Source organism: Nothoprocta perdicaria, unplaced genomic scaffold, assembly GCF_003342845.1.
Source record: "Nothoprocta perdicaria isolate Ctin4 unplaced genomic scaffold, notPer1 scaffold_68, whole genome shotgun sequence".
Lineage (NCBI taxonomy): Eukaryota > Metazoa > Chordata > Aves > Tinamiformes > Tinamidae > Nothoprocta > Nothoprocta perdicaria.
In genome coordinates, this window is record NW_020455954.1 from 730,174 (window position 1) to 756,945 (window position 26,772).

At 39.7% G+C, this 26,772-nt stretch overlaps 1 protein-coding gene across 3 annotated transcripts in view; it reads right to left on the reverse strand.

Annotated features, from left to right (window-relative positions):
• The window catches only part of ATXN10 (ataxin 10), an 88,439-nt gene extending 61,944 nt beyond the window's left edge, over nucleotides 1–26,495 (reverse strand). For all 3 annotated transcript variants that reach the window (XM_026050374.1, XM_026050375.1, XM_026050376.1), the window contains exons 1-5: nucleotides 26,326–26,495; nucleotides 24,862–25,053; nucleotides 21,640–21,722; nucleotides 4,394–4,490; nucleotides 3,260–3,424 (exon numbers count right to left, since the gene is read on the reverse strand). In XM_026050374.1, coding sequence (XP_025906159.1) covers nucleotides 3,260–3,424; nucleotides 4,394–4,490; nucleotides 21,640–21,722; nucleotides 24,862–25,049 — 533 coding nt within the window. In that variant the 5' untranslated portion in view covers nucleotides 25,050–25,053; nucleotides 26,326–26,495. The remainder of the gene's footprint in view (nucleotides 1–3,259; nucleotides 3,425–4,393; nucleotides 4,491–21,639; nucleotides 21,723–24,861; nucleotides 25,054–26,325) is intronic.
• Between the last annotated feature and the right edge of the window lie 277 nt (nucleotides 26,496–26,772).

The following is a 26,772-nucleotide window of genomic DNA, read 5'->3' on the forward strand; positions in this document are numbered from 1 at the left end:
ACTGAGAGCTGACTAGAACAGAAGTCACCGAGCAGCCAGGGAAGCTCCTCGACCAATATTGTTGGGACAGAGGATGCTAGACCTGGTCCATCTCTGTGGACATATTCAGTCTTTCAGGAACCTGGGCACAACCCCCTTCTACAGTTTTTGCTATATGTGTGGTGCAGAAGGAAGACTCCTTAGCCAAATAACCTACGTGATTTGTCTACATCAGTGCTCTAAAAARCAAGCCAGAAAGCTCATTGCTTCATAACACAGCACTGAAGTAAACTGCAAACTTACACTGTTACAGATCTTACTTTGAAAAGTTAAGACCTCATATACATGAGCAGGTTTCCATAAACTAAATGAGTATATTGCAAATGGAAGTTTTGCTTTAAACATTTCAACACTTTAAACACAGAGAAGAGAAAGTATGAACAGGCTATGAATGTAGCTCAAAACGAGGAAAGGTAGAAACTTGCATGTTTGAGCTGACAGATAAACTAGATTATCAACCATTCATTATAAGACAATTTTTACCTCAGTGACTGAGAATGCTGAGTGACTAAGGATGCTTTAATAAAAGATTGTAGACATCTGCATTCATGTCAATAAAAGAATCAATAGTAATACAGAAAATGGGCTTTCAAATCCACCTCAAGACTATCCTTATGACACCCATATTCTAATAATTTAGAAAATAAAGAAAAACATTTTGCCTGGAAGGTTTGCCTGAGTGCATTTCAGGTGAACTATCAAAAAGTGCTTGAGTAGGTGCTTTACAAATATGAACCTGATAAAGCAAGGGCAAACAAGAAGAATCCAAGATACAAGCTGCAGGCATCTTGTAAAAACACAGTTATTCGTAAGATTAATCGGATATTCTCTGTAATTAAAGCTAAAACAGAAATGACTTTTTGCCTGTGAAATACATGCCGAGTTAATACAGCCATGGTAGCAGCAGAAATCACGATAATTTGGGGGAAAAAAATCTCATACTGCAAAAACTTTGTCCAAGTATTGCAGTTTCTTTCAGGATGGAAATTACTTTTTAAAATAATAACATCTCTAATGTGAAGAACACATTTTTCCATTTAATTTACTCTCAGTTATGTCTTTTTCTTTCTCCCTCACAATAGGAGCAAATAAAAAGTGAGGGAAAACARAGAAAAAATATGTCCTTCAAATGGAAAAAATAAGAAACAGTATTAAAACAATTTAGATGAGGACCAAGAAACAGAGGAAAATAAGTACAAGACAAATCAAGGCAACAAGAGGCTAAAACTTCAAGCCTTTCYGTTCCTATCAGTCAAGCTAATGCTGCTTGAGTATCTATTCAATACTTGGCATTGCACTGTTACAATATACTTTTTGGTTYGTACTTGCATTTGCAAATGCACTTTACGTGTGCTGACTCCGAAAACAGTGCCAACATTACGCATGGATTACCATTTATAATTCAGATTCAAGAACACTGCATCAAATGCCAAGAACCTGATGTTTTTTCTTTCACTTGAGGAAAACAGTCAAGAGCTTTGAGACTAAATTAGCCAATACTATATGAAGAAGAAAAATTTATAATTTTCTTAATGCCTGGAAGGTATTTCGATGCTTTTTGTATATATACTGTGTGAGAAACGTAACATTTTGAAGGAAATTAAGAGCTGAGAATACTAAACCTGCTTTATGGTGGGCCTACTGTTAATCTTTTCTACCTACCTCTTCTCCTTCATTACAATCTTAAAAAAAAAAAAAAAAAAAAAAAAAAAAAAAAAACCTTGCCTTGATTATTTTCAAGGCTACTCTGAAGGCAGAGGATCAGGGAGGGGAATGGGAAAAAAAAATAAGCATAGAAGAGGTAATAAGCATAGAAGAGGTAAGGCAAAGGAAGACATTTTCCCTACAAAGTCTACACAAAACACACTTCTGCTTACAAAGGAAATGGGTATCTCAATGCTGCATTTATTCTGCAATTACCTTCAAATATAAACTTGATAGTATTACAGCCTTTTTCAGACTTCCCTGACTCTCTCATTATTCAAAATAAATTTAGGTCTATTTCCAATATAAAGAAATGAAAGATAATCAGTGTCATTACCTGAAAAACAAAGTATTTCAGCAGTATATTTTTACACTGACTGAGGGCAAACTTATASATGCAGCCCTGTGCAACATGCTCTAGGTGATCCTGCTTATGCTGAGGCATTGGACTAGATGATCTCCAAAGGTCACTTCCAACCTTAACCATTCTGTGATTCTGTTAAAAACTCAGTTTGTCACTTCTGAAATAGCAATCTGATCCCTGAAAATCTAGGTACATTTGTTTCCTGAAAACTATGTCTTCTGTAAATTGACCTGGTTGTGAAAAAACTCTACCCCAAAAATATTTTTTAATCAAAACAAAACAAACCTATTGAATTTTATCTGCATTTCATTCTATCATTTTAGGTCTGTCTGGAAGATTTTCCAAATAGCTACAGAATCCTAACATCACTTCCTAATTACATTTTGAATATAACCTTCCAAAGAAAATTGCAAAAACAGTTCTGTTTTCACTATCTTTTTCATCCACTCCTTTGCCTTTTGGAATGCCTCATATGAAAATGAAAGTGAAATAATATGTGTAGCCTTGCTGAAGCAGGACAGAAGAGTTCTCAAAAACATAATTGTCAACATTTACAAGAATAGCCATTAGCAAAATAAAAATTAACACACACACACACACACATAGGCTGATTAGATACTCCAGCTAAGAAAACAAAACTTTCAGGATTCAAAAAACACAGAACATTYGCTCAGTTTCTGTGTAGAAATGTTCGCTCATTCTGTAAGGACAATGCATCCATAAGAACTCCCAAACCTGCATCCAGTACTCAAGTATTCGTCATAGGAATATWCCTTGTACGTTCAATAAGGAAAAATCTTACGACAATTTTCTGCCATACTTTTCTTGCAAAAATTTCCACACGCCAACATACAGGTATAATGAATTTGCATCATATAATCAGATCTTATGAGGAAATAGTGTTTTGATTTTAAAATTCCTGTCCATATCCTCCACAAAAGTATGCTGCTACTTTATGCCTTACTTACAGAACTCGAAATAGAGTCAATAAAAGTATGACGAAAATAATCATAATTCCTAATTAACGACCTCTAAATAGATTGTCATTTATTACTTACCTGCATCACAAATTTTATACCTCCAAAACACAGATTCACACCAGAGAAACAATCATTTAAGAAGGGAAACAAGAAGAAATCTATAGATACGCACGACCACTCAGTCTCCAACTCTTCTCTGTAGACTTGAAGAACACGGAGAGGCACAGCCAAGTTCCCAGGATCCAGCAGTTCTCTCACTCTCTCTGAATTCAGACAAGTGAATAGGACCATGCAACAATAGGCAACAATTTTCTCATCACTGTAACTAAGGCAGGTCCTTCAAAAGAAAATAAAGAGTTAAGAACAAGGGTTAAAACTGGAGCAAAGCAATAATAACATTCAACGAGCTGAGCTGCTTTGGTCTTTTCGTGAACCCAGAATATGTGGCTGCTTGAGAAGCACAGAAGTCACTACAAAAAAGAAAAAAAATACTACTTTCTGAAGGTCAAACTTAACTGGTAATTTTCAAAATTAATGATAAAGTTAAGCTTACAAGGGATTTGGAAACTAGGTAAACTTATAAGAACTAAAACTGTCTGCTCTCATTACCAGGAGGTAAGAGCTTCATACTGGTTAAATGGGCTCCAAATATAGGCTCTCATATGAATATGACCTGGAGTCTTTGTTACTGATGTTTTTGTTCTGTAAACAGAAAAAAAAAAAGGACAAATACACACCCCATATCGTCAAGTGTCTACATAGAATAAATTATACAGTATTTCATTATGGATATGTCATCAATCTACAAAATAAGGTTTGGGGGTTGTTAGGATGGGAGCATAAGGATTAGAAGATATAAAAAAAAAAAAWGAAGTCAACTTTGTACATTCCATCTGATCCCAAATCCCAGCAGTTTTGCACAGCAKCAATGTGAATAAAGGAAAAGTTATGTTCTTGGAAATGATCACCGTCTAACTATTTGAAAACATCCCTGAAATCTGAAACAAGGCTTAGATTTGAAGTTCATTATTTAAAAGAGAATTTTCTTCCAGTCTCTGCTAAATGAAATCAATCTGCTGTACGGCTTAGAGCAAGCAGGTCTTTAAAGGTCCTGACCCCTGCGGTTGACTAACAAAAAAAAACATCTCCAGGATATGGTCTCAACTGTCCCATTCTCCCCAAAGTTATTTTTCAAAACTTTACAGTGTGAATAGAAGGACAACAACCATGTACAGAAGATCTGAATATAACCACAGAAATTATACTATTAAAAAAAAAGAAAAAAAAAACCCGCATCCATGCTTACAAGAAGAGATCTGGGAAAGCACACTTCCAAATGCTATTCTGGGAATCTCCATTTCCTGCTGCAACGTTTCCAAGAAACTGGAGGCTACAACGAAAAGCTGAATAGAAAAATTATTAGCGGGAAATTCAAAGAAACACTAATGACCTTCATGTAAATGACAAGCTTTTCAACATTACAGCTCTACACTACGGACCCCCGTCAATTAAGCCTTGAATGCAGCAATTCACCATCATTATACTTAATATTTGCTTTTCCTCTTCTAATGCAAGTAATTTTACAAACGATTCTAGAAGCGTACCCAAAATAAATCCATTTTCCAATGAGAGCTACACTAACAGCGAACACCAGCTACCAGCAAACACAAAAAAAAAAAAAACAGACAGACTCTACACAAGGACAAGTTTAACAGATGGAAATCGATGTAAGCTTAGAATTGGGCTTGCTGCACAGCGAAGCAGAGCCACGCTGGACAGGCGGCTGCCACACAGCAGTGGCCGCTCTGCCTCTTCCAGCTTTGCGGTGCCTTTTTTCCTAGTATTAAATGAACGCAAACAGGCTGCCTGTCATCACCAGCCCTCAGCAAGAGCAGCTCGGCCTGCGACCAAGAGGGCTCTCSGGGCACGTTCCCCAAGCTCGCCGAGGGATACAGCGAAAAAAGTTGGATGTGGCAGCTCCGGTCTCAGCAACGGAGGCAAATCTGCTCTCCCACATTAAGTTAGAGGTGCCTGGGCAAACCTTTCTGCAGTACAGGGTCAGACACAACATTTTGAGCCTCCTGCCCTTGAAGAAATTAAAGGCAGCACACAAAGCAAGGCTGCCGCCAGTTTTAACACCAACTCTAATACGCCGGAATTCTACTGTCATTACAAGGGATTTATTCCAGCCTCTTCTCAATATATGTATTTGAAATACGTAGACAAGGTATTTTGTCATACATGTTAATATCCAAGAGCCCCTCAAAAACCTAAAGAGGGGAATTAACAAAGCAAAAATGGTCAGTTCACAGACCTCACAATATTCAAACCCTTCTTGGTACTATTGACAGCTCTGAATATCCTGGCCCTTCTTTATAGGTTGGCAAAGAAACTTTAAATTAAATATTAAAATGCAGTTTAACAGATACTACAAACAGCAGCCTAATACAGATGGTCATGACAGAGATGGCCAGGTCTGAAAATATAAAAGGTCTCTGAAAGGTGACGTACCAGCTGGCAGCCAGATTTCCTACAGAGGTCTGGGCACATGTCCTCTTAGGAAGAAAAGGAAAGTGTGTCTAAACTGAGGTTTCTTGGGCTTTTTCTCGGGAATATTAGCGCCTTTTTTTTTTTTTTTTTTGTATACATCTTTAAGCCCAAAATATGCATCTCCTGTGGTGCATTTTGAAGCATCTTTTCCTCTACTCTCTGCTTTGTGAGACTCTGAACTGCTTTCCTGCACTTCTAGAAATTGTTTTCTGCCAAGCCTTATTCTTCCACTTTTCCTTTCCATCTGCTTCCCATCCTGCTGACTCAGATTTTTTTCTGCAGGACAGCAAGCAGGGGCACACTGCTCGTCTAGTGAACATTTTATGGAAATACTTTCCTGCTAGATAAAACTAACAAGGCTGTAAATCCTGGGAATAGGGTATTATTTCTCTTGGTGAACTCCTTACTTACTGCACTAGTAGAAAGAATGAATTCTAAAAAAAAGACATGAAGGAGTTTGGCCATACTCCACACCTTACTTGATATTTAATTGACCTTTTAAGTTACTGACTGCACTTTGGACATCAGCTCCCAAGATGTCAAAAATACTACAAATTAGGAAGAAGTTTAAAATTTTCTTTTAAAAACACTTCTTATTATAACAACAACAAGGTGATGTCAACGAGTTTGAAGTATAGTAGCAAATGTATGAGAAATTCTCCATTAATTCTCCATTAATCACATAAGGGAGCATGAGCAATGAAAGCAATCAGCCATTCGGTTTAACATGTCCTTGTTCCATCATGATCTCCTAGATGTGGAAGAATGAGGGGAAAGGCTGTTCCTGGTTGTATGTACTGGGGGTGGAAGAGTTAAACACTCAGTGCTTGTTTTTAAGCAGTAATGGCTAACATTTCTCTTTTAGAAGATACACATACAAAAAAAAAAAAAATCCCATCTCATGTGATGAACCTCAGCAATTTAAAAGAAAGCTGCAATTCTACAAACACTTGAGTTACTTAAGCTTTTCCAAGAGTATGAATTACACAAAACAGCACCAAGCTCTGAACAGTCAACTCAACAGCTCCATCAGAACTACCCTGCTACTGCTACACTGTTTCTACAGTGCTCAACTTCTTCTCCCCATCACTCCCTCCTCAGCAGCAAGCCGGGTTATCCGGCACCACAAAAACATGTGCTTCGTTTCACAGTATGCAGCTCAATGCAAGGTCAGTTACGTGTGTGTGTGTGTGTGTGTGTGAATATTCCTGTGGCCCGCCTAGCACTTGTGGATAAAGAGCCAAGGTGAAGGGGGGCAAACAGCATTAAACAGTAGCTCCTCACAGCACATCCTCCAAAAGAAGACCGGGAAGAGCAGTTCTGCCTCTAGGAATCACAGTTCCCCCTGGTGCTGGAGTAGGTAAGCGGCTAATACGGGGCCTTTCTCTCCCAAGGCCATTCCACATAAAAGGCAGGAACCTGGCATCGATATCAAATAATAGTGGGTTTGGATTTGAGCACTGGACATCTGTACTCAAGGCCTTTTCTTTTATCTAAGAATATAAAAACTAAATTTACTGTGCTAAATACTGTGCAGGATATGGGTGTCCTACTGTAGCACCCAACTCCAGAAGCCATTTTGAGCACCCCGTTCCAGGGTTTCTCCATCACAGTTTTACCTCCGTTGGGCTCTACTATTGCAGCACATCTCTGAACTATGGCTGGACATCTCTAGCATCCAGTGATACTGATTTTCTCCTCTTCAAGATCTTCACTGTCGTTTCCCTAGCAAGAAAATCTAGAAGTCTATTAAATCAGACTTCATTATACAGCACGGCAGCTGAAGCAATTTCACTACCTAGTATATAAATCATCTTTCTTTTTGCCTTTTCAGAAAACACAAAGACTACTTCACTTTTTTCCCAAAGACTTACAAATCTTTATGAAGCTAAAAATAATCATCAACCACACTTTCCAACTGCATTTCCTAGCATTTGGGATAAATTACTCATGACTATTAAAAAACAACATGTCCTTTCCCTAGCACTTAAGAGGGTCTTAAGTCCTTCCCCCAAACTTTGGTACCAATAAGCACTCTCCTTAACAAATCATACTGTAGCTGTAGACACAGCTAAATTTTAATTTAAGAAACGTTACACGGTGTGTGGCCAACAAGACTATTTTTAACSTGATGGTCAACCACTGTGAAATTACATGTACTAAGATGTAGCTTCTGATACACACATCGACCCTAGAGCTGAAGAAATTTCTTCCCCCCTTGAAATTTTAATGGTTTCTATAAAAGCAGAAGGTTCTTTAGCAAATGCAAATACTTGTATTCCATGTTACTCCCACACTCGGCCTGCTTTAGTTACGGAGAATTTTCTAGTTTCTTTAAAAAAATAAACTCTTTACACAACAGAACAAGTACAAAGAGAATCACTGGCCCTTTCCTTAATGGATTTTGGTATCCGAATGTTCATCTGCACATAAGCTCATCTTTCAGAACTGCTCAACACCATCTTTGTAAAAGGGAAGGCAGTGGGTATCCCTTTAGGCTCAAAGGTACTCCAGTCATTCAGCACCTTGAGGATCCCAACTGCATGATCCTTTCCATCGCTATGAACATACGTGGATAGAACCAAGCTCTAGCACACACTTTTCATGGAAAAGTTTCACTGTGATACTACCCAAAAGGTCTGAAGCACACACCCATCACCAGCCTGGTCCTGTATATTCATACAGATTTTATTACACCTTTACAGAATATGATTTTTTTTCCTGACAGATAATTAGACTACAATCTTTCAGTTTCCTACTACATTTTTTCTACTTAGGATAAATGAATTCACTCAACTAGTCACTCGGAAAAACCTTAGTGTCATCTACAGAAGTCTACAACAACCACAAGAAGGTATTTCCATACCTTTTATCTAGGTAGACAACACAGCAACAGTTAAAAGAAAGTTACTCCCCATTTTATTTTTTTCCCTTGCAAGAAGACCCATCCATGTAATCAAGAACAAGTATTACCTAAAGAGCTAAAGATCTAAAACAAATTCAGCCAAAGCATGAAGACCTGCAACATCTGCCAGGCTGCAACTGCTAGGCTTCTCTACTCGCATAAATATCTTTTATCTGTCTTGCTTATCATTAACTTTGCATGGAAAATACAGATGATCTCCCTTTACACTGAGTACATGCACAAAGATTTACAAGTACTTGCATCAAACCGCAGTCTCCTGCCATCCTGAAAATCTTCSATGTTGCCTTAGAGCTTGACAGATTTCAATTGCATGCTGTGAAACATTAGACAGACGTCTCCTGGTTGTTGGTAAACAACAGCAGAAAGTTAGTGATACTTTGCTGGAAAAATAAACCCTTCAGCTCAGCATAAGGTGTAGACTTTCATTACTATAAAATGTTAGTTTCCGCCACTGACATCYGGTCATTGACTTGTTTCCTTGTGGCTGCAAGTTAAAGCAACTTCCAGTCATAAAAAGAGCTATTCGCCTCTTCACCACCATGAATCATACCACAAATACTGATGAAAATGTATTTTCCTTGGAAAACAGTCTGTCTAGACTACTCCAATTGAATGTACAATACATATATGGGCTCTGTCATTTAAAGTTATTAAAAAGGTGCTTAGTATTTTATTTCGGTAAATAAAATGAGTGTCTAACTCCTGACTGTATTTCTGCCTTGCTCATACTGCACTTTCTACGATGCACACTAGTGATTCTTTTTTACCGTCTATGGAATATCAAGAACATTGTGTTTAGTAAGTTCCTATTCCCATTCTTCATCTCCCTCATCCCGCCAAAAAATAACTCTTTTTTTCCTCCCCCTCTTCTGAAAAAAACAACTGTCATCTTAGTGGAACCTGTGCAGTAACTGGACAACTATCCTGCTTTTGAAAGATAAGTATTGAGGCAAAATATCAATGCTTACTTACTGCAACTGAGAATACGTCCAAAGACTTGCCAAAGAATATTTCACAAAGATGTGTGTGTGCATATATATAGAAAGAAAATATATGYATCTCTATCACCTTATTCAAAATGCAAAGTTGAAGTGATTTAATTAGAGAAGGAAGCCGGAAGCATTCGTCAGTGAAACAAACAAATTAGCATCTGATGTATATTAAGTTTTAACAAGATCTTGTAAGAGGAAATTCGAAAGTGTAATTGTACATTTCCTGGGAGAAGAGCTAGTTCAAGAGCACATGGGGCTGACATGCAGTTCTATACACTATTAGGAAAGCTCATTGGACACAGTAACATCACTGGTATGCTCATATCTTTACTAAATTTTCTATTAAATATCTAGAGGTGTATTAAATGGGATGCATGATATACCCTCACAAATCGCAGAATGACATGACAGAGATTCCTCTCCAACACAAATAAAACATTTGTTACAGACTTGGGAGATTTATTTATAAACTTCCTACATACATTAGGATTCAAAATCTATTTTTTCTATTCAACCTAAAAGTTGACCTTAAATACAATATCTCTTTAAAAGTGCTCTCTAGCAAAATCAGCAAATTTGAAATACTGGGGAGTCTCCACCTGGACTTAAACCATGCCAGGAAACCAAGAAAAATAACAGAAAAGACTGGCCACCCACTATGCGTTATTCGTGGTATCTAACTATATGACACATTACTACATGATACCCTGCACAGGTCAAGAAAAAAAATACTAACCAATACTAGAAGTAAATTTCTCCAATTATGTTTTTGATGGCATACTGTAGGTGTTATTTCATTTAAATCAAAATTTCCATTGAAGTGCTTATATTTCCCCTTGAAAAGACAAATGATCAAATTTTTCTGTAAGTCTGCAGAATGGATATCAGACTTTTTTTTCCTCCTCTGAACCATTTATAGTCTGCATCTGGCTCAACATGAATCGTGAACCTATCGCAATCGATTTAGAGACCAACAAGTAAACTTAAATTTAGCATTTGCATAGTCACATTAACACACAATGACAGCTTTAGCATCCACCTTTCTAAACACTACCATTTATATGTATTTACTTGTTATCATGAGTCCTGACTGAGTTATAAGCTAAAAATCATTTCTTCTRAATGGGTGCTTGAATGACAAAAAAAATCTGTTAACTGTATCCCTGGTCTCTTAAATTGAAAAGCAAAGAACTGTGGTTTTGCACATTTTACGCTTTCCCCAAATCCAAAGCCTTCAGAAGATCCAAATGCACTTCCATCCCAACCCTTATCCCAAGAATACCTTCGTAAGAAGGTCTTCTCATGAATTAGGGCTCTCAGGAGCAAGTTGCTGTCATTAGTAAGCAGGAGGTGGAAGAACTTATATCCAAGCATTGAACTCTCCCCTCTGCTCCCTTCCTCCTGCTCTCCACCGTGATGGGGATCAACATAAACGTTCCTCAAACGGTGCTGTAGCTTCTTCTCCAGCAGCAAAGCCCTGCATGTCRAACGCTGCCAAGAAGCTTGCAGGGCACCTGCATCCAACCCATGAATTCCCTTAGTGAAAAGAGAAGCCCCACAGCTGCATAGAGGCTGTTAGTCCCTCCTCAGCTTCTTATGCCATGATCCCCTCCACACGACATGAAGCGATGTATGCCTGAAGAGCAGAAATACAAAGAAGACCTTCACATTTTTTGGCCCAGACCTTCCCCTCTAACTAGGATCTCCCTCGTGTTCTCAGGTACTCCTGGGGACACTTTAGCAACACAGTGACTCCCCTTAGTATATTTAGAAAGCACTTTGCATTTGAAGGTCTGTCTGCCTCCATCTACTCCTATTAACCTTACCACACCGAAGGCCTGGCAAGAAAAAGAAAAATAAATAAAAAGAAGAGCAAAACCCAGATCGGGCCACATCTCATAAGAGCTTATGAAAACCATTTTCTGCTGCTGCTTCTCTTCCCCCAAAGCCACAAAGCAAGAAATGATAGCTAATAATCAGCAGCTAATAATCAGCAAACCCCATTAATGTCTGTCCTTTTCTGCCCCAAGCCAACAGGTTAGGAGAGAAAAATTAGTTCCTCTTCCTGCCCTTGATGCAGGGGGAAGCAAGAGCGGGGGCTACAGAGCAGCTGCCACACAACAAGGTGACCTGACTTAAAGTGCCCCTGCTCACACCAAAGCTGCCCATGTAGCCACGGAAGCAATGTCTGATGCCAGGAACCACTGCAAAACCACTTATTTTCTTTTTCACCCATTTGCCCTGACAGTTAACCAATGGACACTGGTGCCGATATCTCTATGTTTTGACTGATGTATATTCCTGCAGATGAAAAAGGTGTTTGATGATGAACCTTACTGGCATACTCACTGCTAAGGCAGAGGACACTGAAGAAGACATGCCATCAAGCAGCAATATCTTGGCAAGCTGTGGCTGAATGTCTCCAAATTGCAGGAATAAATAAATTAATAAATAAATAAATATACTCCAGCTACACGTACCACCTACAAGTAATATCAGTCATCAGAAAGGAGAACCCTGCACGGCTGCCAATTGACTTCCTTACTGTTACAACTTAAAGATATTAATTCAGGTGAGTGCCTCTCCTAAGAGGAACAGAATGATTTACACTGCCTTTAAGGCAGCCACCAACGCTGCCTGCCAGGAGAACAGTGGGAATGATATGCCAGGAATATCTCAAGAATGACCGTTTCAGTTGTCAGCACCAAGAACATGGAACTGTTTGAAAGCACTCGCTTTTTTTGTCCCTCTTCCAAAGCTTGCCAGCAATTTTGGCCATGTCAATGGTGTCAGGTGGGCGAACCTCCAAGGCAGGAGCTGGTCTGCAATTCAGATCATATCGCAGCGTTTTGCCGCGAAAACTCTGTGCGTGTACAGCCACAGCGCACGGCAAATAGAGCGGTGCAGGGCAGCACCTCCTAAATCAGTCACTGCAGAATGAGGACAGCGACAACAAAACTCCAGAGTGCAGCCCAAAGCAGGAGAAATGCTATAAAGTATCGGTGGATTTAAAGGAAGTAGGAAAGTGAGACCATAACTAGGAAGATTTTTATTTCAATAGCAGGGGAGTGTAATGGTCTTCCACAGAGCTTGAAGGATAAACACAGCAAGCTGGAATTTACCAGGCCTGGAAACAAGATCCTACAAACACTATTGTCTGTGGTAACGAGGCTCTAGAATGGTAATTCAGGACCTCCTTGAGCCTTCATTCTTAAGTTAGAAGCCTTACTCCCCTTCTCTTTCTGTTAACACAAGAAAGTGTCACAGCCAAATAGCATCCCCAGCCCTATAATTGCCCTTCAACAGATCTGAACTCACTCTTCTCGATACTCACTCCATTCCAGATGTTAAGGAATGAGAAAAACAAAGGCAGACCTGCTTAAAGTTTCTGTATTCATCCTAGAAGTCACAGCCAAGCCATGTGTGTGAATATGGATGCATCAGGCTAAAAGCAACAGTAATGCTGACAGGGGCAGTATGAGATGGACAAAAGCTGAAGGGAACTCAGTTTGCTGGCACGTGACGATTCCTTGGTTTGATTACTCTTAGTCCGGATTGTTTTTCTTTGTTAGTTACGTTTTCTCTTTCCTTTCTGTGAAAGAGGTGTCAAGGCTGCCTCCTGGTTTTGCAGGTTCTGAAACAGAGGGGGAAAACAAAAAAAAAAAAAAAAAAAAAAAAAGCCAAAGAACAAAGCCCTGGACCAAAGCCCACTCAAGCCAGAATCTTTCCACTGCCTTTACTGGATTTTGAGCCAAACCATGAGGAGCACAAGACCTTTCCTAGGCACAGGAGGTGACATCATGTTGACATACTATGATTCTATGATACATAGGAAGGGTGAAGCTTGAACTGCTATCATCGTTGGCTTATCCAGATGTCCAGAAGAAAGTTCATTGAAAAGCTGGGACTATATTTACTAAAACTCAGCAGAGAGAGCTGTCCTAAGGTTATAAGGGTAGTAGACACTTGAGGTGTATTTCCCTCTGGTAATTTACCATCACACAGCAGCAAAAAACCCCTAAATCCTGTCTATGCAACCAGCTAGCAAAGTAACCTTGCGGGGATGCTTCTGGGAGATACTCACATACCTTTCAGAAGCACTCAAATCCACATTCAATTTTTAAATCAATGAGTGACACACGAAGAAACAAAAGGCCACATGATACTAAAGCAACAAATCTATTATTTATAACTTTCCTGTTCAGACAAGTAGTAAAATGCTCCCAGCTACAATAATTTAGGGGCAGGAAATCTCTGAAAACACAGGATTTCTTAAGCTATGGAAACATGAAACTAAAAGCCCAATACAAGTGCAAATAGTAGTTTACTTCTACCAGATAGTGCATCAACTGATCGTTAGGGCATATACTCTACAAACGCTACAAAGCCCATGAAAATCCCAATATTATTTTTACAGATTGGAAAAACGTGAAGGCCAAAAACAACACCAATAACTCAAATAAAAAACTCATGCTTATGTTTACATAAAAGTTTGATGAGTATAATATATTCGTCACACTCCCGCAATTATTCCCCGAAAATACTATAAATATTATTTTGACAATGTAATTATAGTTTTTACTTTAACAGTGGCAGCAAAGTACTGGCACCACTTCCCTATCCAGAAAGTCTCAACAGACAAAGCAAAGAGCACACATGGAACCTGGCAGCTCTTAAGATGAGGGCTGTCCCTCATTTATATGACTAAAGAAAGGCTGTTTAAATTAGCATCTGATTTACTTACACTGTAGAATGTAAGCAGTTTAATTGTGCTAACCGTAGGCAAAAGGAAACCTCAAATACAAAAATAAATGAGGAAGAAGATTTAAACATTCTCTTTTTGTTCAAGGGTGAGACGTCCTCCTTTTCACAATGCCTGTTGCGAATCAGCTCCTTGGATTGCAAACTCCTTCAGCATCTTCCCTTTCCCACTTCTTCACCCCTAAAAGAAAAGCTAATATGGCCATGTGCTTCAATCAGCTAAGTCACCTAGTGAGAGTGCATGAGTTTTGACCCTGTATGGCAATTAGAATGGCTCCAACCTTATAACCACGTGCTCTCTCATTCCATGAAAATCAACACAAAACTTTTCCAACTCGCACAATGAATTTGAAGCTCCATACACCAAAAATGTTTCAGGCTTTTCACCTCCTCCAGAAATAAATATAGAGGGCATTGAGGTGGGAAGAGAGGAAGGATTTGCATTTAGGAGGACAGTCCCATTGGTTTAAATTTAGCAGCCACTGAATTTAAGCCTCCAGAATACAATTTCAAAGTTGCATCTCTAACTGTTTTATGCTACAATCAAAATGTTACAACCAACTGAGCCTCCACGGAGACACTTGTTGTTCAAAGAGCAAAAAACAGATCTCAGTTTATAGGCAATAAAACTTAACAATGGTTTCCCAAACGCACTGGCTCAGCATGGGATCTTCACTCTGCTATTAAAAGCCCATCTAGTAAAAATTTACTGTTCCATCACACTGCCCAGGCATATTTTAAAATATTTAGTTTTCACATGTTATATAAAATAGCAGAATTTGGGAATTAAAATATTCAGGACTACTTGGTTAATGAGCTACAAAAAGTAATGAAAGCAGAATGCAAATATTTAAGAATAAAACAGAAACGTGACCGATACTGAACAGGAGATAAATAAACAGGAAATAAAGCAGAAGCACAGAAGATGATTAGAGGCAGATTTTGGTCAATGCTGGCTATTTGTTATAGGATATTTAAGGTTCCATATTTGGTCACTCTTTTTTGCTGTTGCTGAACAACTAGTCACTCCAAAGGAAGGAAGGAAAAAAAAATGATAAAAAGCCTTGGRTAGTGAAGGAAAAAGAAAATCACAGCATTAAATAAAATAAATGAAATTTTGAAAAGAATGAAAGAATAGGTAAGGACACAGGATGGCCTATGTAAAATAAATAATAAAATATTAAACAGGAAAATCAATTTTGTGTCCTTTGGCAAGCTTGAGAGTATCACCGTCCTCTGCTTTTCCAGAACCTCAAAATTAACCATTTTCTGTTCTTCAGTACATTTCCAATTCACAAACAGCTAAGTGCAGATTTAGGGACAAGTCAGAGCAAAGAAAGAAGAAGAGCAAAGAAAGAAAGAGCAAAGAAGAGCTCAAGTTTAGTTTCACTGTGTGCGAGGACAAAACCTAAAAGGACAAAGCAAAGGTTTATTTCTCCAGGCCTTTTTCATGGAAGTAGAAAACACTTCAGTCACTTATTCACAACTTTTTTTTGCTGTTGTTTTTCAGTACTAACTTTACAATAACATTTTTCTCAAGTTCTCCTTTAGGAAAACAAAAATAATTGATTAAACAACTCGTTTCTGTAAAGCCTTTTCTAAAAAGGCTTTATTCTTCTAAAAGGATTGACAAGGATGGCCTTCCAGAAGCTTCTTATAGAAAGGATAAACTATCCAGTGCTGATTCTGGGAATTCCTAATTTTGCCYTCCCTATTTCTGCCACTTAAATGAATGCCAGCATCATCACCTGCATTACATGGACACCTGCAGCTTGTAATTCAGTGGCTTTTTAAATACAGCATGTCATCACCTTGAGAGAATTCAGCTATCCTTTTTTACTCAGTTGTGTGATGTTCTCGTATGGATCTTAGGAGAAGGATGTTTTCTTGTTATTTCATCAAAGACAAGATGCTTCCATCCCATCTGGCATTTGCCAGCAGTAATGCATCTGGGAGCTATATATAGTCYGAGTTGCCTTACCTTTTATTTTTGTAGTTATAGGCACATACGTTATTATGTGTAGGTACATGTTTTTTGTTTTGAATCTAAGAGATGTTTTGCAAGTTTTTCTTTTACTATTTTTACAGAGTTCTGAACTCAAAGGTTATTTATTACCATTTATTCTGCTACATTTCCAGTGCACTGCTTTATCGATGCACTCTTCCACAAGATCATGATCACCAAAACAGTAAAGACAGATTATGAGCTATTGAATTTTCATTAAGGGAAGAAAGGTACATGGGACCATTCGCTGATATGGTCCAAATCAGTTTGAGAGCTGGAAGAACAATTAACTGAAGTTGAACCTACATAATTATTAATCTGTTGGCAGGCAGAAAATAAAGCACCGAACACTTTCCAAACAGTTCTTTAATGGAATACCATCACATGCCTTCCTCTTCTGCCCAAAGGAAAAAGCATTTCTTTATAGGTCCCTTGTAAGTACATGGCATTTARGGCATTTTAAAGTGATTTAAAACATGATATTTTGCATTTCTCCAAACATTCTCCTTTAGGAAAGGAGGTGCAAACACATGTTACGTATTTGACGGTCATGTTGCTAAACATCCCACCAGAAAGCGCTCAAGTTCTTATCCCAAGTACAATATTAAAATTCCACACAAGTCATATTTCACCACTGCTTTTAAAGGCCTGCTTTAAGCGCTGTTCTCAACAGAATATATGTAGCAGTTTAACTACAGCTGCACACTTTTCTGAAAACTGGAAGCCAAGTCAAGCTGCTGTTCAAGGACCCAAGCTCATTGCCCACTGTAACTCAACAAATCTGGACGTCAGGACGTTCAGAAAAGGGAATAATCTAAGCTTTTGTACAGCGGCCAGCTTGACCGGAGCGAGATTTTGATGGAGATCTGCAGGAGCAGCCAGCACTGTTAATATTTTCCTATTAATGCACATTTATGCTGGTCACTACAGGTGATCAAAGCCTCTAGAGGCAAGGGGAACGGCCTGAGCACAGCAGGACACCCACGCGCCATACGGCAGGAGCACAAACACGACACCCATGTGCTACACGGCAGCAGCACAAGACGACCCTCCCGGGCAGCTCCCAGAGCCAGGGAAGCTGCGAGGATGCTCGGAGCGCCTCCCGCGGCAGCACCGAGGCCGTCGCACGCAGCCCGGCTCCCAGAGCACAATCAGCTCATTCAGGGAACCCGCCTGACAAATTGTCCCCCACGGAGCACCTACCAGGCACTCAGTGCCTTTTCATCCTTCGGGATGAAAATACTGCAAAGTATTTTGGCAGATAAGTACTTTATAAGCAATTATGCTGGAATTCAAAGCACGTTCTTCAGCACGGGGAATATTTTGAAGTGGTGAAAGGCTGCAGGAGATCTATTTACAAACAAAAAGATTAAAGCTCCTTCTGACCCCACAATCAATGGAAGGATCAGACAGGACATAGCCTATTGAACACACGCCTGCTTCCAAACTGGCATGTCCTCTCTACAATTTGGCAGCTAGAAACAAAGCCACCAGTTTTCCTCTATTTTAGATGTGAATCCTGAATCCTGATCTCAGACTTTGGAACCTAAAGATAGATCATCTTGACAAACCTCAACATGCCTTCCCAAAGGTCTGCTAGGTTCTGCTGGAAAGTTTAAGAGCTACCATAGGAAAAAAGGAGGGGCAGGAGAAAAACAAGACACATGCTATGAAGTGAAGGAGATTTTCTACTCAGGCTTCTGACAAGGGTATTTCCTATGTCTGCTACAACCCCTAACATACTGAACTACTTCTTAGCTCTTATGAGATCTGGGCCTGTTCTAAGTTCAGTTAAAGTTCATCTGGCAGCTATATCAGCCTGTTCCTCTGGTGAGCATTCTTGGTCTTTGTACCCACAATGGAAAAAGGCTTCTTATCCTGGGGCCTTTTTAATTACCAAAAAAGAAAAATCCTACAACAGAAGGGACATGGACAGCGTACTACGAAATTTCCCACCAAATCTACACTCTGGAGATCTAAATCTTTTGGTCATAAGAGCCAAAGTTAAGCCCTGACTACCTCATTTCCTGTTTGGTAGAAGATGGTGTTCTTAAAGGAGTTAACATGGAGGTACAAGGGACCTCCTTGTACCCAGCGTTTCAGCACAAGCAGGTACCGCTCCTGCATTTTCAATCCCGACTCAAAGCAATTCTGATTCAGTGCTTGGGGGGAAAGGGGAGGGATGTCYGTCAGCTTCTCTGTCCTCCTATAAGGAATAGCCAAGTTCCATAACCTAAGAGTAATTACTACCATGCACAACCRCCCACTTCCTAAATTCTCACTGTTAGCTGTAAGAACACCAAGGACATGCTTAATTTTCAAAGACTGTCCAGAAAGGATAGTACTTCAATTCTTCCCCCCTCAGTTACCGGGAACTTCCTTCTTTTGCAGGAAGGACTAGGATCACTGCAGCAAGAACGAAAGAGAACACGTAAGAAAGCACAGCATGTTTACAAGCAGGTGTTATTTATCTGGCTCCCACAGGTCTTCATTGCTTCTGGGTAGGGTCATTAGAGATAAATAGTTACTTAGCATCATTGCACACCAACTCCTGCACTCACTTGGCTGTTGAATTTCACTTTTCTTACACAGTAGATTCTTACAGCAGGTATTCTGCTTATACACTGGGAACTGCCCAGCATGCAAACTACTATGAACTAATTTGAGTAAATATAAGAACAAGAATTAGGCTATGGAGTGCAACTGAAACTAAGACATGAAGCTTGTTAAATAAACGGAGGAAGAAAGAGGACAAACAACAACATAACAAGGCAAATGCTTAAAAACTGCTTCAATGTATGTATTAAAAAGACAGAAGACATTATAACAAGGCTGGCTTGCAAGRTATTTATTAGCTGTACACAAGTTATTTCATATTTCATACTTTTAATAATTCCAAATTGAATGTAATTATTACCTTCCAAGGTATGCACTTTAAAATGACATTGGGCTCTGGGCACCAGCCTAATTTTCCCTTAGAACCGAGTTAATCATATGACTCGGTATGGAACACGTAGCACTTTGTCTTTTTGTTATGCTAACATAGATGGAGTACCTCAGCCACATTCATCACAGATATTTCCCCATCGGATCTATACTAACCACAGTATCAACTGAACTATCATTTCTCGGGTTAATATATCACATTTTAGTTCTATCTCAAACTTATTTTGCCATAAAAATGACCATGGAGCTACAAAACATTTGAAATATTGCTACTAATCTTTGTGGTTAATTTTCTCCCTTAATTTCCAATCATGATAAGCATTTTACAGCCTCCTCTCTCTAGAAGAGGGAGTCAAAAGGAGTTAACCTTTTCTTCTTCTTTCTTCATTGCTGCACAGCATTCCTATTCAACAGCAGGAGAAGAGGACACTCAAACATTAAGCCATCAAGGCGGGGTCAGCAGCCCCAAGCCTGACGGGAAAACCTCAAGCCATGAAAGTAACCATCAAGAAAGGGGTACATCCTACTCCTTGCCCTCCAAGGCATTACTGTTGAATAGCRGTTCTCTTGCACTGGCATCCCCGCTGCTCTGAGCAAGCTGAAGGTGCTAAGCCTACTTCCCCAGGTTGGCCTTTCTATCTTACTGCTCCAAGGGCAATGTCCTACTGCACAAAGTCACCAGCACTTTGTTCCCAGCACTCTTTCTCTAATCTTACTGGTCTATGAAGTGGTTATCTGCGGGCAGGCCACTCTCGCCTCAGTCCTCCTCGTCTGACACAGACCTGGCTTAAGAGTCACTCYTCTGAGCTACCAGCTTCTCACAGAATCACAGAATGGCTGAGGTTGGAAGGGACCTCTAGAGATCATCTAGTCCAACCTCCTGCTCCAGSAGGGACACCCAGAGCACGGGGTGGCATCCAGGCAAGTTTTGAAGACCTCCAGAGAAGGAGACTCCGCATCCTCCATTGGTAGCCTGTGCCAGGGCTCTGGCACCCTCACAGTGAACAAGATCTTCCTCGTATGGAGATGGAACTGCCTGTGTTTCAGCTTGCACCCATTGCCCCTTGTCCTGTCACTGGCCACCACTGAGAAGAGCCTGGCCCCTTCCTCCCTACATTCCTCCTTCAGGTACTTATACATATTGATCAGATYCCCTCTCAGCCTTCTCTTCTCCAGGCTAAATAGGCCCAACTCAGTCAGTCTCTTCTCATAAGAGAGATGCTCCATTCCCATAATCATAAGACCATCAGATGACAAAATATTTCATTTTGAACCTATTACAACATGAGGAGGAGGAACAGCCTCCTCCATTTCACTGCTTTCTCCAGCTCCATAAAGGTGTTTAAAGGCAGTCTCTGTATCACAATCATCCCCTCCCACAAAATGCAAGAAAAACATCCACAGGAAGCCAGGAAAAACCTTCACTGAAGCAKAGGGATTATAAAGAAACAAAAGCAACAGGAGAAACAAGATGTTCCATATTGTCCAATGCAGAGTATCAAGTTCAACATGCGCACACACACACATAGGGAAAAACCTACAGGGAAGAGAATTACTGAAAATAACTTGATGTTTGAGAAAGTTTAGTTTAGTGGAAATATACAGCTATAACTGGCATTAAACAGGAAAGATATCAAAGTCAAATTTCCTTTTCACCACATAAAAACTGACTCACTCATTAAGCACATCTCTCAAATCACTACTTAATTGTGGCAAATATTACACAAATGCTGTATAGTTTAGTGAGAAGGACAAGGAGAAATTTTTTTTTTTTAAAGAAAAAAGTTTGCACAAGTTTGTTTTCTGGAGTTAGATAATTTATTTCTCAMGTGTCACCGAGGAAAGTAACAAGAGTGTTTCTTTCATTTCAGTATGTTTGCAGATCAGATAATGATGAAATAAAACAACAAAACCTGTTTATTAAGAGACACATTTAAGGAATTTTTCCTTTTCATAGTTTAAATATCTAGTAATGTTAAGGCTGTTTCAACATTTCATCCCTTTAACAGTACTTAGGGAAGAGCTGATGGAAAATACAATGAGAATAACCAAAGAAAGAGGAAGAAAAGATTTTGACAGATTTCTTTTTCCAAGTAGCATAGGAAAAGGTCACCAATTCCCCCTTAACTAACTTCTTTAGTCATTTACTGAAACACCAACCATGCAAAGTCCTTTGGCCTTCCATCCCACCATCCACAATCATGGAGAAAGAAAGGGGTACAGAATTAGCATGCCACTATTCAAGAAACAACTAAGCTCATTTATGGAAAAAAAAAAAAAAAAAAATCAATGATGAGACATTGCATTACTACACCATTTCCCACATGAAGATACTGCACAAATTACACATTTAACAAAATTCAGGGCCTTACCAGTTAATAAGGACTCTTGTTTCACTTGTGCTCCATGAAGTACCTTGATCAAATGGACAGATGTAGCAATCAGACCCAAGTTCCTATGATTAAGTTGAAAAGAAAAATAAGTGTTTGATATTAAATACACTAAAATAAGGCRACATGGCTCTTCACTGAAATAGTAAGTTTATAAGGTCCCCAGAAACTTTGAAATAAAAATGAGTTTGGCATACTTTAATGTGCTTGACTACATCAAGCTACAACATTGCTATCTCAAACAAAATAAATGGGCTTACTTTTTCCTTTAAGCCTCTACCTTAGCCACAAACACTTTGCATTCCTCAAGACAGCAGGAATCCTTGGTCGTACAGACCCCCTAAATCTCTATCACAAAAGGACTATCTAGAATAGAAGCAGTTTTCACATTGTCAAAACTACCGTCTTTCCAAATAACCTGTTCTATTAATAGGTAACACAGGTACAACACACAAGAKCACTGGTTGCTTTACAACATCTATTTACTTAGTTAATACATCATCTCTCACTGAAACATGTGCTGATAATATACACACAGAGAGAGGGGACCAAAACCCCTCTCAAATCCACAGCAATATCATGCAATTACACCTCTTTAATATGACAAGTAGTAAAAAGAAATACCACATTTTCATAATCTTTTGTTAATAAGCTTTAAAGAATGGCAACTAAACACAATCACTGTGTAAACAATATTTATTGAGCTTTTACATCTTCTTATGGCCAATCACAATATTCAGCTCCCGGATCAGCAGCCACTGATAAACCCAGGTCAGGCCTGCCTCAAAAAACCCCAAAACTGAACAAAAACAAGTTAATGCTCTGATGCAGTTGAGAAGAGACACTAACCACCTCACATGCCTTCTCATGCTGCCTTGGCCGCTCTGTGGAAGGATGCATGATTCTCCCCAACCCCGAACCCTTAGAAGATGCTGTTAGTTAACTACGGAAAACCTTAAGGCTACCAATATATCTTCGATTGAAGATCTGCCTGAACATCAGCCATTTTGGAGACAGGACCTTCAGAGCTAAGAATCTTTTCCTCTCTCTCTCTCTTTTTTTTTTTTTTTTGCCTAAATCCGGTGTTAAAAATTATGTTAAAAATTAGCAGGTCATGTTTGCAATTAAAACAATTTAGTTTAAATACTTTGCTTTGCTTCCAGTTTAAGTGTTCAGCAGAAATGTCCATGTATGTCATTTAGCAATAAACCTGTAAGATTTTAAACACCAGCAAAGTGATTAGTGAATCAAAAGAACAATATAGTCAGCCTATAGGAAAACATGAAAATTTTGTGAAGGAAGCAAGAATGCTGTAATAATCATTTATACTTGCTCCAATAATAAAGGTATGGTGGTGGCACAAACTGCTAGAAGCAAAGTTAGATGGATCAAAAATGTCCAAATGACTTTATTTCTAAAACAAGAAAAGAGCAGATATGGCAACACACGCAAGCAACAGGAAGGAAAACAAAAACAAAACAAAGTTAAAAAATGCAGTCCAGGGAGATCACAGGCTCACAGAATGGTTAAGGTTGGAAGGGACCCCTAGACATCACCTAATCAACCCCTCCGCTCCAGCAGGGACACCCAGAGCAYGGGGCACAGGGCGGCATCCAGGCGGGTTGGGAAGATCTCCAGAGAAGGAGACTCCACAGCCTCCCTGGGCAGCCTGTGCCAGGGCTCTGGCACCCTCACAGTGAAGAAGTTCCTCCTCACATGGAGATGGAACTGCCTGTGTTTCAACTTACACCCACTGCCCCTTGCCCTATCACTGGCCACCATTGGGAAGAATTTGGCCCCTTCCTCCCTACATTCCCCCTTCAGGTATTTATACATATTAATGAGATCCCCTCTCAGCCTTCTCCAGGCTAARCAGGCCCAACTCACTCAGTCTCTCCTCATACGAGAGATGTTSATCTGAATCATCTTTGAATCACCTGAATCATCTTTCTTGCCCTCCGCTGAACCCTCTCTAGGAGCTCCATGTCCCTTTCACACAGGGGAGCCCAGAACTGCCCCCAATACCCCAGGTGCGGCCTCACCAGAGCTGAGYAGAGGAGCAGGAGGGGCAAGGGAATGTTGCCCTTGACCTGCTGGCAACGCTCCTTCTGATGCAGCCAGGATCCCTGCTGGCAAYGCTCCTCCTGATGCAGCCAGGATCCCATTGGCCTCCTTGGCCACGAGGGCACTGCTGCCTCATGGTTAACTTGGTGTCAACCAGGACTCCCAGGTTCCTCTCTGCAGAGCTGCTCTCCAGCAGGCCAACCCCCAATCTGTACTGGATGAAGCCTCCAGCTTTCAAATCATTCTACTTTAGTAGACACGTTTCTCAAGAAGAGTTGGGCCAGCACAGAGAGGAGCTGAAATTTCAGAAGATATCAATCCTACCTCTATCAAACCTCCACGCCTGTGCATGAGTTACTGAAAAACACTGTATCCCCACAGATAGATGCTGGGTAATTATATGCCCACAGATGTTTGTTAAACYAATGCATGCTCTTTCACATTAAGTTGTACTATAAAAAGGAAGCTAAAGATGTATTTAGAAATTTAAATATACACACATACACAATGGTACACACAGAATCTATTAACATGAAACATTTCCTAATCCCTCCCAGTCCAAATTACTTTGCAGCAAGCAAAACAGAAAAATTGACCCAGGAAGAAACAAAGCACCATATTTCCCAGCAGTTTCAAAGTTTGTCACTCCATCCATTTGTTTATAATCTTTGCCTTCCTACAAACTATCAGTTTCGATCTTCTTCAAAAACCTTATAGGTTGGGGGGGGAGGGTTTTTGTTTGCTTGTTTAATAAATGCATGATTTTCCTTCCATTTACAAATTCTGATCACCCAGGGCATTTAATTCCAGAATTCACTGTGAATTTAGAACAATTTAAACCCTACACAAATACGTGGCTTATTTACAGCTTGCTAAAGGCACCCAACGTGGCATCTAAGGTCACATTAGGAGAAAGGTTGCTACCCAGCCAAAACAGTACTCAATGAGTGACCCACATGGACGTTCATACTACAAGCATGACAGAGATTTCCATACACACCTGCCTCCTTCTGCAACCTAAAGGTCAAATTACCAGCTGTTCACTTTCTAAACCCAAGAGCAGCAAACACAGCAGGGGAAAATAAGAATCTATAGAGAACACATMAGAAGGTTATATTTTTGCATGGGTCATAACGATACCTCATGAGGTGCTGATTCTTGGCACACTGAACACAAGCGTTCCTCAGACACCGGAAGCACTCTGCTATGAGCAGCAGGCAGGTGGCTGCATCTCCTGACTCCCAGGCCTCCTCAGGCACCCGCTCCATTTCATTTGAGGCTTTCGTCAGGATTTCCAGGACATCCCGGAATAAACTTTCATCTGCCATTTCTCTGAAAGAAATAAAGATGTAGAGAGAACATCAAAAAGGTGAATCAAATTTGCTATTAAACAGAATCTTCAGGTTAATTTAAAAAAGACTATAACTGACATAAGGTATTTCTGCAAGAACCTCTAACCATCTTTTATATACAAGGTCTTTCAAGTAGGAAGGCCAAAAGGGCTGCCGTGGAGTTGTACTGTCTGGTGTTCCTCACAGCTTTCCAAAGTCGCATGGGGAATACCACAGAAGTCTCCCTAGTGCAAATGGCTAGCATGATTACGCACGATGCCACACGTTCTGGTGAGAATTTCGAACTGGTTTAATTAATGACCACAGCTTATATGTTTAGCRCAAGATGCTTCAGAAGCTACCAGAAGCTTCATAACAAAATAGCACTAACTGCACTAACCACCATTCCGACGCATGTGAATCAAGGCCAAGGAGGAGAAGGCTCTGTCTACTCAATAGGCAACTGCCCCAATATAYTAGGCAACTTTTAGTGTATTGAGATTTAACAAAGTAACACTGCAATGCTGCACGCACGAAGACCAACACTAAAGGAATGAACAGCTCAGAGAGCTGATACTGCAGCGCTGCACTGAACACCGGGATTCACCAGGTTCACCAAAGGCGATGGGCACATCTGCAGATGATCTGTCACACATATGTACACAATGCTTCCAGATTACCAGCTTTGCATGCTCCTCACTGATTGTATATCCAGAAAGGAGATTAGGGTAAGAGATTAAAGCCATAGATAACTTGGATTAGATATATCATGCTGGTGAAAAGAAGCCACACCAAAGAGTGTTTATGGCTCTTCAATGGGAGTGCGCAATAAATTTACTCCTGCAATACTCCTGATCAAACAAACCCAGGAAATCCAGGTGCTGTTTCCTTGTTCCTTAAAAAGGATTACAGKATACTCAAGATCAAACAGAAAACTTATATTCTAAGTTTTCAGAGATATCCTAAAAAGAAATATCTCTCATCTCTTAAGCTAGGAAGAGAAGAATATGAAGTGAAATGCCAAGTAAAATTAAACAATGTATTTTAGCACAGAAAACTCTTCTCCCATGGAGATTAGCAGATGATTCTATACTACTGGATTGGGGCTGGTTCCCTCCAATACCCAAACAGTTGCACAAGTAGAAATTCTTCCTACTCGTTACCCAAAGACAGTAACACCTCTATTAAATCAAACTATCTGCAAAATTATCATTCAATTGCTACATTAGATTTCACATCTCCCTGAAATACATAATTTACTCTACAAACTCACCATTTTACAGAGCAAGATTAACACCATTACAGAATATCCAGCTGCATAAAAAGCAAGGCACTAGTCAGTTCCAGCTACAGATYGGGGAAAAAAAGAGAAGATAGTTTTGTTTCTATCCTCAGAGGCATTACACAGAGGAAATGCAAGTGGCACAAGAAAAACAAAACATAGATGTGGCCTGCAGTCATAAAGAAAACACAAGGGATTTCACATAACTGGAAACAAGATTCAGAGTTTCAAGGTTTCTTGAGAGAGACATTCAAGACCCGAATCTTCACATACAAGAAGCTGACAGCAGTTTCTCTTGTATTTATCTATGCAATGGGCTGGACTATCACATGGAAACACTTGGTTATACATACTTGGAGTCGGGACTCCAAATTACATAAAACAGTGGTCAATGCAAAATTTACAGCATTCAATTATTTTAAATTAGTAGAATGGGAA